Source organism: Polypterus senegalus, chromosome 4, assembly GCF_016835505.1.
Source record: "Polypterus senegalus isolate Bchr_013 chromosome 4, ASM1683550v1, whole genome shotgun sequence".
NCBI lineage: Eukaryota > Metazoa > Chordata > Cladistia > Polypteriformes > Polypteridae > Polypterus > Polypterus senegalus.
This window is the reverse complement of record NC_053157.1, coordinates 164071821-164088954: the sequence shown is the minus strand read 5'-3', so window position 1 is coordinate 164088954 and position 17134 is coordinate 164071821. Positions and strand designations below refer to the sequence as shown.

Here is a 17134-nt window from a genome sequence, read left to right as displayed (position 1 = left end):
AAGTGTATAGGCACCCTTCAGACCCCCCAACATACTACCCAGCAGGGTGTCTGTATAATTTTCACTTTCTTGATGAACATATATGGCAGTCAATTTTTCATCCAAACACAGGAATTACCCTACCACCCTATACTACTGTGTACTGCTAGAAATTACACTCATCTGGGAATATAGCAGCTCACTATGAAGCTAGTGAATTCTAGGAGCACTATATTAAGGTCAGATGTCAACAGTTCACCCTCCTCAGTCAAAACACAGTTGTGGAATGCATAGCTCAGAAACATAACTTCAGTAGAGGATGTATATGCAATTTCCCTTCACTGAATACTGGTTTCTTACTTTTGTGGAACATTGCCCTACTGATCAGAAACTGGCTCTGGTCCAGGACACCACATTTCATATAATGTATAGTATACTGACCATTTTAACTAAAATTTGCTCATAAACATGAACATTTTGGTATATAATTCTAAGGTGGTTTACATAAAAAAAAATCATTACCAAAGAAGAGGCTACATCTTAGAGTGCCATTGATGACTTTTACATAAAAGTTTGTACCATGTTGCTACCTCTATATTTGAACTAGGGAAAGTTTCATTTATCAAAAGATCACTGTATATTCAATTGAAAGAAGTTGCTTTTAATTCTATGTATAAAACTAAAAGCATCACCTTCCTTTATGTTCATTGCCATAGCAATTAGCTAACTAAAGTGCTTGATGAACTGCGTTGACTCAATTTTGAAAATGCAGTTACACTCTTGCAGCTGGGTTCTAATCAAAACAGACAACACACCTGCTACAACTTGCTTTCACTGGGCACCCAGAATCAGCTTTAAAAAAAAAATTGATTACTTCATTTCTTGTACATTTCATTGATGCTACATATAACTTATTATAAAATAAATTAAGGTTAAACAAAACACTATAAATAAATTTAAAAATAGTAACAGTTTACTGTTAACCCTAACCCTACATTAAAGTACATGTTTATATGATGCTTTGACAGAAAATGCAACCACTCACAAGAAACTCCATTTTTTATCTCTTGCATGTAAAAGGGAATAGAAATCATATCTACAAGTGACATTAAAATCAGATACACTGCTCAAGTTAATCAAATTCCATCCATCCATTTTCTGGCACTTATCTGGGTACATGTCACAGGGATAGCAGAGATGCCTAAATGTCCCTTTTCCCTGCCATCTCGTCTATCTATCTATCTATCTATCTATCTATCTATCTAACTCCTCTGGGTGGAGAAATGAGGCATTCCCATGTCATCTGAAAGATGTAATCTCACAAGTGTGTTCTTGGTCTGGCCTGAGGTCTCCTCTATGGTGCACATGCCTGAAACATCTCAAGGAGGAATCCAGGAGGTCTCCTAATCAGATGCTCAACTTACTTCAACTAGATCCTTCTCATGCAGGCGAAGAGTGGCTCTACTTTGGGCTTCTCCCAAATGTCTGCACTCAATATATCTCTAAGGCTGAGCCCAGTCACCCTGCAAAGGAAATTAATTTCTATTGCTTTTATCTACAATCTAGTTCTTTTGATCACTACCCAAAGCTCATAACCATAGGTTAGCACAGAGATGTAGATCGAGGTGAGATTAGCAGCACTTCATCCCTGCTATAAAGAGCATGCATAAAGCACTGTTTCCCCTCCTGAAATGCCTGATTGTTTGCCAGAATTACAGGTTGACTAAAAGTCATTTTCCATGGCCTCACTGAACTCCTCCCATACCAGTTTTTGCTTTCAGAAATGCCACTGCCACGATCCACTTCTCCTGTCGATATCTGTCAGCTGCATCCATTGTTCTACAAGCTATCCAAGCGGCCAGACTGCTCCCTTTACCACAGAAGTACACTGCCAGGTTCAGGGATTGCTGTTGCAGTAAGCAACAATGACTTTACAGTCACAGCTCATTTGAGCTACCTCAGCATTCTCCCTTGGAATGCAAAAAAAGTTCTATTGGAACTTTGAGTTGAAGATTTCCCAGATGGGGGCCTCTGCCAACATACCTTCATTATATGTTTGGGTCTACCTGGTTTGTACAGTATCTTGCCCCACTATCTGATCCAACTCACAATCAGGTAGTGATCAGTTGATAGCACAGCCACTCTGTTCACCTGAGTTTTCAAGACATACACAGTCATGAATCTGATGACTACCAGATCTATCATCGACCTTAAGATATTCTGGTGCCAACAGCACTTAAGAACATCCTTATGCTTGAGCATGATGATCATTATGGACAAACTGTAACTAGCACAGATGTCCAACAACAAAACACCACTTGGATTCAGATTGGATAGGCCATTCCTCTAAATCACGGCCTTCTAGGTTTCATTGTTATTGCCCAGATAACCGTTAAAGTCCTCTAGCAGAATAAGAGAGTTCTCAGAGGGAGCACTTTTCAGCACTACCCACAAGGCCTCAAAGAAAGTCAATTACTCTTACCCAGCTGTCTTTACAAAAGCACAGACAACAGTGAGACCCCTTCCTTAAAGCCCTTGATTCAAAGTCAAATGGAGGCAACCCTCTTTTTCACCAGGGTAAACTCCAAAGTACATAAAGAGACCTGAGGGGCTAGTAAGCCCACACCAGCCTATTGCCTCTCATCCTGTACAAGTCCAGAGTGGAATAAAGTCTAAACTCTCTGGTTCCAGAGCCCTTGTTGTAGATTGAGGCGAATCAGACTACATCTAAACAATATTTTGCCATCTCCCACATTAATTTGGGTTTCTTCCCTGCCATAGAGGTTACATTCCATGTCCCTATAGTCAGTTAAGGCATGCGGGGATCAGTCCACCATAGCACCTTGCCTCTGACTGCCAACTGATCCACAATGCACTAGGACCCTTATGACTCCTCCTGCAAGTGGTGGGCCTACTAGAGGAAAGCCCATGTTGCTTATTTGGGCTGGGCCTGGCTGGATCCCATGGATAAGTACCCAACCACAAGGCACTCAGTGACAAGTCCCTCCCCCATTACTGGCTCCAAGATGGGGCCCTGGTTTCCCTTTTCTGAATAAGGTTACTGGGTCCATGATAAAACTTAGTCTGGTCCCTCTACCTAGGACCAATTTTCCTTAGGTAACCCATCCAGGATCCTAGGATAATTGAGAAACATAAACTCTCCACCACAACAAGGTGGAATGCTCGTGGTGGCTTAATCTTCTTCCACCTTTTGAAGAAAGACTCTATATTGTAAGAATAAAAATGGGAGTTCATCAAATCTAAAACTAAAGTCAAATTTGGCTATTGCTAAACAGTCAAAAATCACACAATTTGTGGGCATATCTTCTTATAAACAGTTTGATACTTTAGTTATGTGGAAGTACAGTATCTTATTAAATTGCTGAATGCTGAAGTACTATGAAGTTTACTTGATATTCAGTTTTTAATTTGAAGAGTATTTAGAAATGGCTTTAAATGGATGTTGGGTGCATGTGATATCCTCCTCTGCTTACTATCAATGTAACTTAATGATCTTTCTGATGAAATAACCTTTAGTCACCATTACACTCGTATAACCCTTTAAAACCAATAGAGTGAATTTTTGTGCTCCCATCGACATATAAGTTATCATGGTTAATCCATTCCAGAAAACAGATCTCCCTGTTTTCACACATCTTTATATGCAGTTTCTCTATTTTTCCAGCGCATTGAGAGCACCAGAATTTACACGCGTCGCTACACCAGTCTGTAATAAGCACCAAATGCAGGCCTGTCTGTTAGTAAACATGTAGGAGCAGTTGCCTGTCTTCCCACTGTTTGAAGTCAGTTGCTGGCGCGTCTTTTCATACAGGAAATGTAATGAAGTCTGCATTTTAGGGCCAGTTTATACTTCATGCTCAGAACACATACAAAATCAGAAGGCACTTCACAAGAGTGAAGTGAAAAACACAATGATATATTAGAGGATACAATGGTCAGGTTAACTACATATGTGTATGAAACAGTAAGCTATACTTATGCATTGCCAGCTTTTTGTTAGCCACCCAAATGACCTTTATACACCAAGGCGTTTTTTTTTCTTTTTCAAATGGCCATAGCATGTCATGAAGTTTGAGAAATAACTAATTTTTTTTTCTTAATTTAGAGCCTTCTGCCAGAAGTGTGTTTTGTAAATACATTCCAGATATAAGATCAGTTTTCTTCAAGTCCCCAAAATACTCCCAAGTTATTCTGAAAACCTCTAACAAAATGGAACATTTTGGTTATTGGTTGTAGGAGCTGAAACTGTGAAAAATATTTTCTTGTGCTACTGAGATTGTAATAAATAGGGGATTTTGTCATGCATGCAAACACACAGCCTATCTATGCATACAAACACACATACAGTATTACAGTGAACAGAGGGTAGCAGAAAATATATATTCAGAATGAATAAGTGCATGTAAGCACAATGTTTTTGCTTGCTCTTTTTATTCTCACATATTATTTACTCGGCTTTTCTAACTTACGCAGTGTGCTCCAGTCTCTCAACAGATTCCATGTGACATCACCTATGATGAGTGAATACTCCCCCATTGAAAGTTCCAGCCTTAAGCAAGTACAAAATATTTAATTGTTTCCATTCAGAGCTTCTGTAGGTTGGAACAGAAAGAATATTTGAGTGGTATAAAACTACAAAACCATTGTGATTCAGAAATGATACAAGCAGAGGTGTAGACAGATCACACTAACAGTGCTTTGAACAGAGTTGTGAAAAAATCCGCATTCACATCTTTATATGCAGTTTCTAAACTAATGTATATTGTAACAGAGCAAAAGGACTTTTTTTCTTTATTTTTACATATCCCCAGCCGCATAAAGGCTAGTTTAAAATGCAGGCCTGTCTGTTAGTAAACATGTAGGAGCAGTTGCCTGCCCACTGTTTAGTCACGCACAGAAATGTAATGAAGTCTGCATTTTAGGGCCAGTTTATACTTCATGCTCAGAACACATAGGGCCAGTTTATACTTCATGCTCAGAACACATACGCTCGCGCGCATCATGGCTGCCACGCATTCCCATCATTCATTTCACACATCCTCTGAGCACATCCTCAGAAATTAACGCAAAGCGAGTTGCAGTGCCAGCAAAAAGTCAGGGGGCGCAGTGTGATAAAGTTGGAACGTGACGTCAGAGTCTGTGTTTACTATCTACATGTGACAGAAAGCCGCTTTGTGGATCAGGATCAATACACATGCTTCAATGTTTGATGAATGGTTCAATGTGGTGAAGCAAAATGTCAACATACAAATGCATTTGTGGTGCTTCTATATTAAAATGCCACCTATTCCCCATCATAATGACACAATACATTTTAAAGGTCTCACATACCATTTTCTGTGCCGTCATTTTTTTTTTTTTTTTTTTGCACCTTCACAACAGCAACAGAATTAACAGCGGCACATTTGAGCCACAGAGGAAAAAAAAAACACAGTGAAAAGTTATATTTTTTTGATTAAAGTGGAAATTTCGGCTTGAATCGAAATGTAAACTTTAACCTCACAGTTTATTTTATCACTGAAGTAGACTATCGTAAACATCATCTTAAAAACCCAGTTGTTAATTGCTACGTGCTTCTGGGGCTTCCTCCTGCATTGACATAAGTGGCAAGCAGCAATCGCCACACAGAGCACATTCAATTTATTATATTCCAGCTCTCTGCACATTTAGAATCCTTAGATTTATACTTACTGTCACTTCAATGATGCAATGCATTAATTCATTAAACTATGCATGTTAAATTTTACAGATAAATTGTTAACTTCATTTAAATACTGAATGCTGTGAATAATTACACATGTGAGGGCAGCACGGTAGCAGAGCGGTAGCACTGCAGTCTCACAGGGAGTCACATCCCTGGTGTTCCCTGCCTGGAGATTGCATGTTTTCCTGGTGGGTTTCTACAGTGTGCTCCACTTTTCTTCCAAATATATGCAGGCTTGGGGATTTGGTGACGCTAGCGTACATGAGGGCTTGTATTCACCTTGTGATGAGCTGATGCCTCGTCCAGGGATGATTTCTGCCTCGTGCACCAATGCTACCAGGAAAGGGTGCAGCCCTGGATTTATGGATTTAATCATTAAACATCCATCCTTTTCAGAGATATTGTGGCAAGGTTTCCTTGGAATTTAATGGGTGTTTCTGGCAATTCACAACACAGCGAAGCCGAACCTGTTCTCACCATGATATCTTGTAATACCACCTGATGGAATCTTTCAGAGTTACGTAAAGTACACATGCAAGTATAAACAGCACATCACTTGCGTTGCAGCAGAGTCCGCTGGTGAATGCGCTGCATGAAGTATAATAATTGAAGGTGTATTACAGTTGTTTTTCCAGGCTGCTCTGTGATTGACAACACTTTGACACTTTGTTAAAATGATATCAAAAATGCCACTTTGTCAGTTGTTACTTCATTCATTTTGTCATGCGCTCTATATGTTCTGTTACCAATAAATTCTTCAACGGGAGCTCATCAACAAAGAAACATGGAAAATAACATTTAGTGGAAAAATAATACTAGTAATAATTATAATTAATCCATTACTTGACACCCAACAACTCTGTACAAAGACATTTTAAAAACAAATCATTAAAATAAACGTACCAACCCACTTTCATGCCATATGTGGTGCATTGCTCTTAAACATTTATTCATGTAGTTTTTTTTTTTTGGGGGGGGGGGAGGATAAACAATTTCAACAGGAAAGGCTTTGTTGTGGAACTCAAATTTAAGCTCTGTCATATGAGTGATTAAAACCTTGTAAATTAAATAGTTCAAGTTCTATGAAAAAAAAAATACCTTGCCTTTCATGACCACCCATTTAAATCAGGGTCGGATCTCATATTTCAAAAGGGAAACAAATGTTATTGCTAATACTGTGCACTTTTTTGATTTTATGTACTTTGAGATGTGCCTGGGTCAGATGTGAAAAAAATGTTGTTTTTTTTTAAATTTCATAGTTTGTGTAGTATTGCTCTACCTCAGATTATGTTCAGTTATAGGTTACATTTTTGCCTGTGTAAAAGGGAAACAATGAATAAACATTACTTATTTTTAAAAACAATCATTTGTGTTGATTCAATATTTGTCATTACCTGCTACTTAATGGCTGCTGAAAATGTCTGGCCTAGCTAAATTTCTGGGTTTGAAAACCTGGCCCAACTGAAATTGTAATTGAATAGCTCTGAAATGGCACCAGCACCATTGGAATGACGGACAGGATTAACAAACTTAGTTAAAGGCACAGGAGCAATGCTTACAGGGGAAACAAAGGCTCACACAGCTGTGACATGCATACATTAAACAAGCGCATTACATATTTCCTATTTCTGTGGGAACTATGCATATTTACACACTTCATATGAATTTTTTGGTATGATGATAGTCATGTATAACAATAAAAATAAGATTGATAATTTGTATTTCTTTTGTATAAGAAGGGTCAAAATAAGTCTGATAAATGAAGTAGTAACTCACAATCTCTTGCAATTTCTACAAGTTCATAAAGCTGATTTTGAAGATCTTCCTTGCTCATATATTTAACTTTCATTTGATAAATCCTTCCATAATGGAGACGCACAACACTCTTTGTAGTTGAGATATGTGTTTTCTTTGTTCCTTTTCTTAAAATGGACAAAACAAAACATATGAATAAATAACTTAAAAAACACATATAATTTAACCATATTCAATCCAATTAAGTGTAGCAAACACAAATATGCTCAATTTATTACTTTGTTTCAATAGTACATACATATATATTTCCATATACTTTAACCTTGTGAAAATAGCCACAAAAAAAGCAAAAATCAAAGTTAATTGTCTAAGATTATACAAATAAAAATGTATTTTATTCATCTTTTTAAAAACATAATGATGTTATCATATTTGCAACCTTACTCAGCAAAATTGAATTCTGAATTTTCCCTTGAGATTAATAAAGTTTAGCTAATCTAATCAAATCAAAAGGTGACTGTTTAGTCAGTCAAGTCATTTCCCAACCCGCTATATCCTAACACAGGGTCACAGGGGTATGCTGGAGCCAATCCCAGCTAGCACAGGGCACAAGGCGAGAACAAAACCCTGGGCAGGGCGCCAGCCCACCGCAGGACACACACACACACACACACCAAGCACATATTAGGGACAATTTAGGATCACCCAATGCACCTAACCTGCATGTCTTTGGACCGTGGGAGGAAACCGGAGCACCCAGAAGAAGCCCACGCAGACACAGGGAGAACATGCAAACTTCACGCAGGCAGGACCCAGGAAGCAAACATAGGTCTCCTTACTACGAGGCAGCAGCGCTACCACTGTGCCACCATGCCACCCAGGTGACTGTTTATTAAAAAATATTTCCTAACTTAAAACCTAGAAAGTTTTCTTAACTATCCTTATCTGGTACTGGGTTTCAAGAAAATGAATGTATTCTGACTAGAAAGCTAAGACCACCCCTTAATAGAATTCTCTTATACTGCAATATTCATGCACGTGTACCTCAAGTGTATGTCACTGGATATGAGATTTCTATGGATTCCTCTGTACAAAACTGCTGCTATGGCGATAAATGTATTATTTTAAGGGTGGAGGGGAAGGGAGTAAAACAGATCATTGTTTAAATTTAATTCTGCACTACAGTGATCCCTCGCTATATCATGCTTCAAATTTCGCGGCTTCACTCCGGATTTTAAATGTAAGCATATCTAAATATATATCACGGATTTTTCGCTGGTTCGCGGATTTCTGCTGACAATGGGTCTTTTAATTTATGGTACATGCTTCCTCAGTTGGTTTGCCCAGTTGATTTCATACAAGGGACGCTTTTGACGGATGGCTATGAAGCTACTCAATCAGAGTACTTGAAAGCTCGGACAGCACGTATTGATTTTTGATTGTTTGCTTTTAATCTCTTTCTCACTCTCTCTGTCATTCTCTGCTCCTGACAGAGGGGGTGTGAGCAGAGGGGCTGATGGGACACTGGCCTAGAGGATACGGACGCTCCTCTAAAAAATGCTGAAAGACTACCTTCACATTGCTCCCTTCCGTGCAGCTACTTTTTCCGGCGGTGCTTTGTATACTTAAAAGCCCAGAAAACCCTATTGATTTTTGATTGTTTGCTTTTCTCTCTGACATTCTCTGCTCCTGACGTGCACTTCTTTGAAGAGGAAGATATGTTTGCATTCTTTTAATTGTGAGAAAGAACTGTCATCTCTGTCTTGTCATGGAGCACAGTTTAAACTTTTGACTAAAGGGTGTTATTTCATGTCTAGAGAGCTCTAATTATGTTAAAAAAACGTATTTAGAAGGTTGTAAACAGGTTTTCTATGCTCTAACTGCAAAAATATTCGATTTATACGTAAAGAATCCTACTTCGCGGAAATTTATTTATCGTGGTTGAGTCTGGAACGGATTAACCGTGATAAATGAGGGTTTACTGTACAGGTATGCTACTCTGGAATTTCCTATAGGTTGTTACTGCATCAATTAAATGTTAATCTCAGGCTAATAGAGTTGTGAGGGTGCTCATGGCCTAATAGTTTCATTTACTGTTCAGTTTAAATTACTTACTCAGGTAGTAAGTAGGATCGAAAGTCTCTAAGATTTCCTCCATCAGATTCACAATATTTTTTCAGTGCAGAAAATGACTTCTCTTCAGCTTTCATCATTTCTGCCATCTAAAATATTAGAATTAAATATCAGAATCCAACTTGGTGATTTAAAGATGGGCCAACAAGCTTTAAAGACAGATATGAAGAATTATGGCATTAACATTACCATAAACCAAATCAGACACACTTACAATTAATGTATGACAAAACAACAAATATTTCTGATGTATTACATTACATTTTTGCACTTACATTATACTTCTGATCCTTACATTGTGTCTAGACAGAGATTCTCTCTCTCACAGAGAACTTTAAATCAGAAACAAATAGATAACTTTATGATGTCAGATCTAAGGATGGCTTCCGTCAAGTAATAGTCAAAAATTGAGGGTGATTGCCTCTGCTTTATGATAAAGTCCTCACATAATAAAGGGGCAGTCCTAAGGTAGCTCTCTTGGCATAGGGGTTCACTCTCCAAGAGGTTCAACTACAAGGACACAAGGCACTGTTTTCAATTGTAGAAATTCTCAGATGATTCTGCAATTATTGGGTGTATTGATAAAGGGGATAAGAGAGATGATATGAGTCAGGTAGAAAAGTTTGTTTCTTAGTACAAAGAGAATTGTCTGCATCTTAACATAAGATGAATAAAGGAACTGGTTATTGACTATCACTGCACCAAAGAGCCTCTGTGTCCGGTCACTATTTAAGAAGTGGATGTTGAGATAGTCCACTCCTGCAAGTACTTAGGGGTCAACATTAATGACATGTTGGTCTCAGAACACTATATAAGAAAGGGTAGAGCAGGCTTTTTTTCCTTAGCAGACTGTGTTCCTTTAATGTACGTAGTGACATCCTTCACATCTTCTATAACTCTGTGATGGCCAGTGCAATTTTTATGCTGTCATGTGCTGGGATTGTAACATCACTTCAAGAGAGGCCCACCAAATCAGGGGCAAGCTCAATTATAGTACGCACTCTGGACCCCCTGGAGGTAGTAACGAAGGAGAAAATTAAAACACAATTGAGTGCCATTATGAACACTGCTGCACATCCTCTCTGTGATATACGAACTTTGAGAACTTTCAGCCAATGAATTTTTCAGCAGAAGTGTATCAAGAAACGCTACTGGGGCTCCTTCACACCAACAGCACTATATCTGCATAATGGCTCACTGGGACTGTGACTGCCAAAACAGAACTTTTCTTTCTTTTGAATTTTCTTGCTTTATAGTCATTCTAGTGTTTGTTCAGACGAAAGTGTATGTGTATGTTTATTTATTTACTGACTTATCAACCTAATTATGTATTTTTTATTTAAAGAGCTTCGGTAAAAAGCCAAAAAGCCTGTGGACAAATAAAGTTCTATCTATTGTATACTGAAAACAAAACAACAAAAGCCGTTTTTACATGAGTGATCAGACTTTGTTACTGTCATGTGTTCAACTCCATAATTACAAAATTAATCAACTGGTGTTACTTGTAGTCAGCTAAATTGTTACTGGGGACTGCATTACATTTGCCAACATACTATTCAAATTTATACCATATGTGTTTTCACTATATTTATAACATTTTAGGGGTTATACTCGTGAACATTAGTTTGCCTTAAAAAAACCAAACGACTGAAAAAAAAATACCATTTGTAGATATATATTTTTATTGTGTTTTTTCGGCATTACTGTAACTGTGCACCTCTGTCACACATTTCTGTTAATGCATTATACAGTATGTCATGTTACTAGAGGGACATGCTTTGTCCTCGAAGCATTAAAACATTAAATTAACTTCATATTGGTATTAACAAATGAAGCAGCTCATTTCATCACTGTTGTACAAAAGTCAAGCAGCCACTTGGTTTAAAACTTGTCTTGACATTTACTTCTTACAACTGTTGTTAGTCCTATTAGTGCAGTTGCCAATTGGAAAATGGAAGGATGCTCGAACAGACATCTGTAGACATCCAACCAGACAACGAATTCAAAACCTCTGTTTCTTTATAAATACTGTGTATCACATGGTATTAAAACTGATTTATGTTTGAAGACTTCTTCTTCTCTCTTTTGTCTGCTTTGGCTTTGCCCTTGCTATAACATTGGCATTCATCCCCAGTGTCTCCCATTGGTACCCATTTGCATGGTAACACTTCTTGGTTTCTGATTATACACTGGTTCTGATTTTTGCTATCTCGCCTAACTATCTCTGTCCTAAGCACACTGATTAAAACTGAATGCTTCTTTACTATTAAAGACAGATTTCAAATTTGTATTAGAGCACATGAATTTGGTATCAAACATATAGTCACGTGCTCACAGAACAGAGACTGCTATTCTATTGCTAATGATAATGTGCTGCCATCCTATGCCTTAACACTTATGGATTTTAAGAGGTTGAATCGCAATTAACATTCAAACTAAGTACTATTTTTCTCTACTGCCCCTTCATCATCTGTTTTGAGGAGGTTTGGCGTTTGATTGAGGGAAACATTAACACTATAATTCCTGAAGCCTACAAAAAACTCAGAATACTGGCCCAACTTAAATCCTTTCGCACCTTTACCATCAGCGTCTTTTGTTTTGTAAATGCATCGATCAGCACAAGCAGCAAGCAGCCTGCTGTCCCATCCCCCGCCTTGAGCTCGGCTCGCAGGCAAAAATATCTCCTAGCTCAAGCCAAGGCTCCTTATCTGCATGTGATGTGCCTGGAGTTGTATAGAGTAAATAATACAGTATATTGTTATTTGGAATACATGCATTTCATGTGTGTTCTGTGTCTACAAAGATCTGGATAAGTGTAGAATGAAAGGAAATGCAAGAAATGCTGAACAAATACCTAAAGCAGAAACTTTCTCCATGTTATACTAATAATGACGAGAACTGTATAATGTGTGAAGACTTTATTACAAATATCAAATAAAACACATACACTTTTATTCAAGAATATAACCAAAGAAAAAAAGCTTTTGTTTTACATGTGGCTGTCAATGAGTTAAAAACTCAAGCTCAGATATTGAGAGGAAATTTACACATATTCTTGAATGGTGCAAAGGTAAGAACTGCTGCCTTATAACCCAAAGGTCCCAGGTTCGAGACTGGGCGCTCTGCGTTTTGAGTAGTGAGCTGCTATTATTATTATTATTATTATTATTTCTGCAATATAAAAAAAAAATACATTTGATTTGAGTCGGTAACATCCAGTGTAAAATTTGACTACTTGTAAATGTTAGTGCTTGTTTTTTTATTATTCAGTTTTATTCTCTCAGTGACGTTCACTTGGTAAAACTAACTTGCCTCTCCCTCTTTGAGTTGATGGCATTTATCTCAATTCTTTTCACAAGAGCAGCACTGTGGCTGGTGCCTGCTCAGAATTGTTTGTTGTAGCGGTAATCAAAGACACAATGTCCCTTAACCACTATCAGACTATACAAAGGCAGGACCATAGCAACAGGCAGCTTCTTCACAGCACTTTCACTGGCTAACAGATGGCTGAAACGCAACGCAACTCTGCTTGGAACTACTGTATAAGTAAAATAGGACTTCCACCTGCAGCCAAAGTCACTTCAGCACGCGAGCTAGTGTTAGATCTGACAGCGCTGTGCTGAGAGTGCAGAGAGTATCTGACAAAAGTGTGCTAAAAGCAGGAAGTCTGTCCAGCACAGTCTGGAGGTGTCCCTGTGCTCACTATATATCATGGTCTTCAATGTCCACATAAAGACTGCCTTCATGACCTATCCTTTTCCAATAACACCTTCTTTGACATTTGTGTTTACATTTATTTTTGGTTAGGATGTTCCATTAATCTGTATGGTCTGTATAATCTGTTCCATTAATCTGTATCTGCAGCTTACAGTAATGTGCTTTGAAGCACTTTATGGTTTCTGAATTAAGTGGCTGGAGGTGCCGTGGACACCTTAGCATCATGAAAATGACTTCATGCATTGTCCAGCCCAATGTTTCAGTCATGTGTATCGTTAAGGTATATAAACCTCCAAGTCTGGTTAGTTGTGGTACGCAGCAATCCGAGCCTCTGTCTACACACACATCTTTGTCATGACCTGACCATGGAAATCACTTGCCTGTGTCTTTTAAATATTTACTGTTTAATGTATACTGTCTGCTATGTATTGCTTTGTAAATCATTATTTATTGTCTTTTGTTGTACACCTATAAATACAAGTATGTTTTTTTTGTATATATTTCAGTTTACAACAATGAACATCCAATAAAAGCCTTCAAGAAAGGTCACCCTTGTTATTTTAATGTGGATGTGCTGAGTTGTTTAAGCTCTCTGCAGCCGCATTGCACAAACAGCACGGAGTGGGCAGAAAACCAACTTTTATAGTGTCAAGGTCACATATTCTATATAGTGAGAGACATTGAAATACTTGGGTATACCTGTTTATCTATCATTAACACTTTTCTTTTATCTGTCCCCATTGTACTACAGCAAAATATTAAAGTTCCATAATCATTGTATTGGTTGGTTACAGATGCCCTTTAAAGAAAATGGAATATTCACTGCAGTTGTATACAGTACTTGGATAATCTTTATTTTGTTGTTAAGCTTCAATATAATCAATAACTAGGGTATCTGAATTAATACCAAAACTTTCCCCACCAATTGTCTTCATGTAAATCTATTAACACACCTTGAAACACATTCATCATCAAACTTCACCTAGAAGAATACTAAATGGATGAATAGCATGTCTTTTCCTATCTTTTCAGTAAATAATATAGAAATCATCCTTCCCATTTGTTTGACATTTCATAACCATTGGCTCATTTTGTAATGAAAAAGCATCTGCACTTAGGAAAGACTATGTCTCTAACAGACATAGGATATCATACACCACATGACATGAATTCTTATTTGTCCATTCTCTGTTGAATGGTCAAAAATTACTTGCCAAGATACCTGTGGCATTCATCCTTATAAACATACATTTAATCTTTCTGCTCAACAGTCAATTCAGTGCTTATTAACTTGTATCTATTGTTACTGTATTATTTATGATATAGCCTCCCTCTACCTAAAATATGTAGTTGTATCTTTGAAAACCTGATTCTTGTCTGGATAATTTGGTAGATTAACAAGTGGTATATATAAGAACTGGTGTTCAAACCCTTTTGGCAAATTATGAAAGACTTAGAAGATTAATGAGAGTGGACTTATCTTCATGATAGCTACAAATGTTGTTTTACAGTTTTTAGGTTATATTACCCATCCTCAACTTTTCGATTATGCCAAGGAAATATTTTATAAACCACATGTAGCCTAATAATACTTCTACTCCAATTTCCTGCTACCACTACTAGAAAATGCATGTTAACATTTGTTGTAAGCAGCTTAGCACTCAAGATTAATATTAAAAGATAACTTATATGCATTATATGTTAAACAGTGCAACATTCAGGATGCTAAAAAAATGTTCCAACTTTTGTTGATATTCAACCTAAACTATATACAAAAATGATACAATTACAAAATTATTTACCCTATTCAATGAAATTGATGAAGTATAACAGCAGTTTTGCATCATTTTTAAAATTTTCTCCTTTTTCTGATCACTGTCTTCTTCTTCCTCAGCATTTTCAAGTTCCTCTGCAAACTATCAAACATTACCGTTAGATTTAAGGAACAAGACATAAAGCAGGAAGACAACTTAAATTAAACATCAGGCATGAATGACATCAATAATACTGTGATTTAAATATGAATTATACAATGTCACAATGAAAGTGAAATGCATTAGTTTCTCATACATTGAAGGGAGCAAATATTGCAATTGATAAATTAAGAAATATATTAAAAATAAAACAATTGGTTTTGACTATTTATAGTTTCTCTTTCTTTTAGTTAATCATGATTTCAAGCACACAAAAGCATGAAGGAAATAATTTGAATCATTATATTACACAAGATGCAAGCAATGTCAAACACAATTACAAAACTAACCTGAAAGCTGTTCTCTACACATTTGAAACTTTGTCTTACAAGATTTTTTTGTTTAAACTATGAATGAAAAAATGCACAGGCTCTTGCACAAGGAAATAACTCTTTGGGAGTCCTAAAGGCAAGATTCCAGGAAAACTTGGAAATGATAAATGGTAAATGATACGGTAGTGAACAATTAAAAAGGTCAAGAAAGTGACACAATCTTCAGCCACGGTACAGAACATCATGGCACATTCTATTCAGTCTAAATAGCCAAGCACATCACTTGGGTGTAAGGGTGGCTATGTGGAAGGAGCAACACATATCCATAAATAGATCCACATGTCCCCGAAGCATTATGAAACTTCACCATGATATACAGATATGATCATGACTAATGTTGAGGTAACATTGCCATTTCAGGCAAGGAAGACAGAGGTTTTGAGGTTAAGGAAGTTAGTATTTTTGTGGTAAGGTAGTAATACACACTAATCATGGTGCCGGACAGTGGCTACATGTTGCATATTGATTACTACATGCAAGTTAAGAATTTCACTCCACTCTGCACGTGGGAATACTGACCTCATGAGCCTATGAATTCATACACTGTAACAAGACACATTGTGCAGGTTATGAATAAGCCGAAAGCTGTCTGCATTTTAATGCCACTCAACAAATGAAGGATGAGCATCAGGTGCAATGCCAGTCAGGTGACAGCAGATCCAGGCATATTAGAACTTATCAAACTGGTTATGGAAAGTAACGTCTCTCCCAAGCAAGTAGCTAGAACTCACATGGCAGGCAAAAAATGCCAGTGCTAGATATAATCAAACTTACCACTATGCACAGCATCAACTTTGCTAAGGACTGGGTGCTGTGAACATCTTAGCTCGGTTCAATGTGTTATCACAATGGCCCTCATCAGGTAAGTGAAATGAAAATGACAGATGATGATCGAAAATTACATGCCTATTATGAAGCTTTGAGGATCCACTTCCTTCAGCTCTGTCCCAACCATTGTCCACCATAATGTATGCAAACAATATCAACAGGAAATTAGGGTTTTGTCAGCAGAAGGGGAAATGAGTAAATGAAAAAGTTCCACCTAATTCCTGTGGTGCTAAACTCAGTAGTGCCAGGTTTCTGTGTGTGAAAGTGGCCATGAGGGAACTTCTAACATACAAGCAAACAGAAAATGTATCATTACCCTGGGAAAAATAGTACTGTACCAGGAATATGCAATAAAACAAAAATTTCCAGATGTTTTTTTTTTTAATCACATACTGTATATGCATCAGAGCCATAGCATGTTTTTTTATATTGAAACTTTTAGTCTTTAATTTAATTTATGTCCATAAGAATTAATTATAAAACACAAGGACTGGTTATGTATTTTTTATATCTATGGAAAGTACTTAACTTTAGAACACAATTTTGCATGGCAACACCAGTAAGTGGGCAACACTACCAAATGTCTTATAACTGCTGAATGCTTTACTATGTTCTTGTCATTTGCTCAGTCTTTTCCTGACCTCCAGCATGCTAGTATAATTTGTGGTTCAAATTTGTTTAGATTCCAAGCA

General features: G+C 37.2%; 1 protein-coding gene across 1 annotated transcript in view; it reads right to left on the bottom strand.

Moving 5' to 3' along the window:
- Positions 1-17134, bottom strand: part of LOC120527786 — a 105628-nt gene that overhangs the window by 53208 nt on the left and 35286 nt on the right. Inside the window, exons 7-9 of the mRNA XM_039751601.1 lie at positions 15112-15225; positions 9575-9681; positions 7481-7626 (exon numbers count right to left, since the gene is read on the bottom strand). Coding sequence (XP_039607535.1) covers positions 7481-7626; positions 9575-9681; positions 15112-15225 — 367 coding nt within the window. The remainder of the gene's footprint in view (positions 1-7480; positions 7627-9574; positions 9682-15111; positions 15226-17134) is intronic.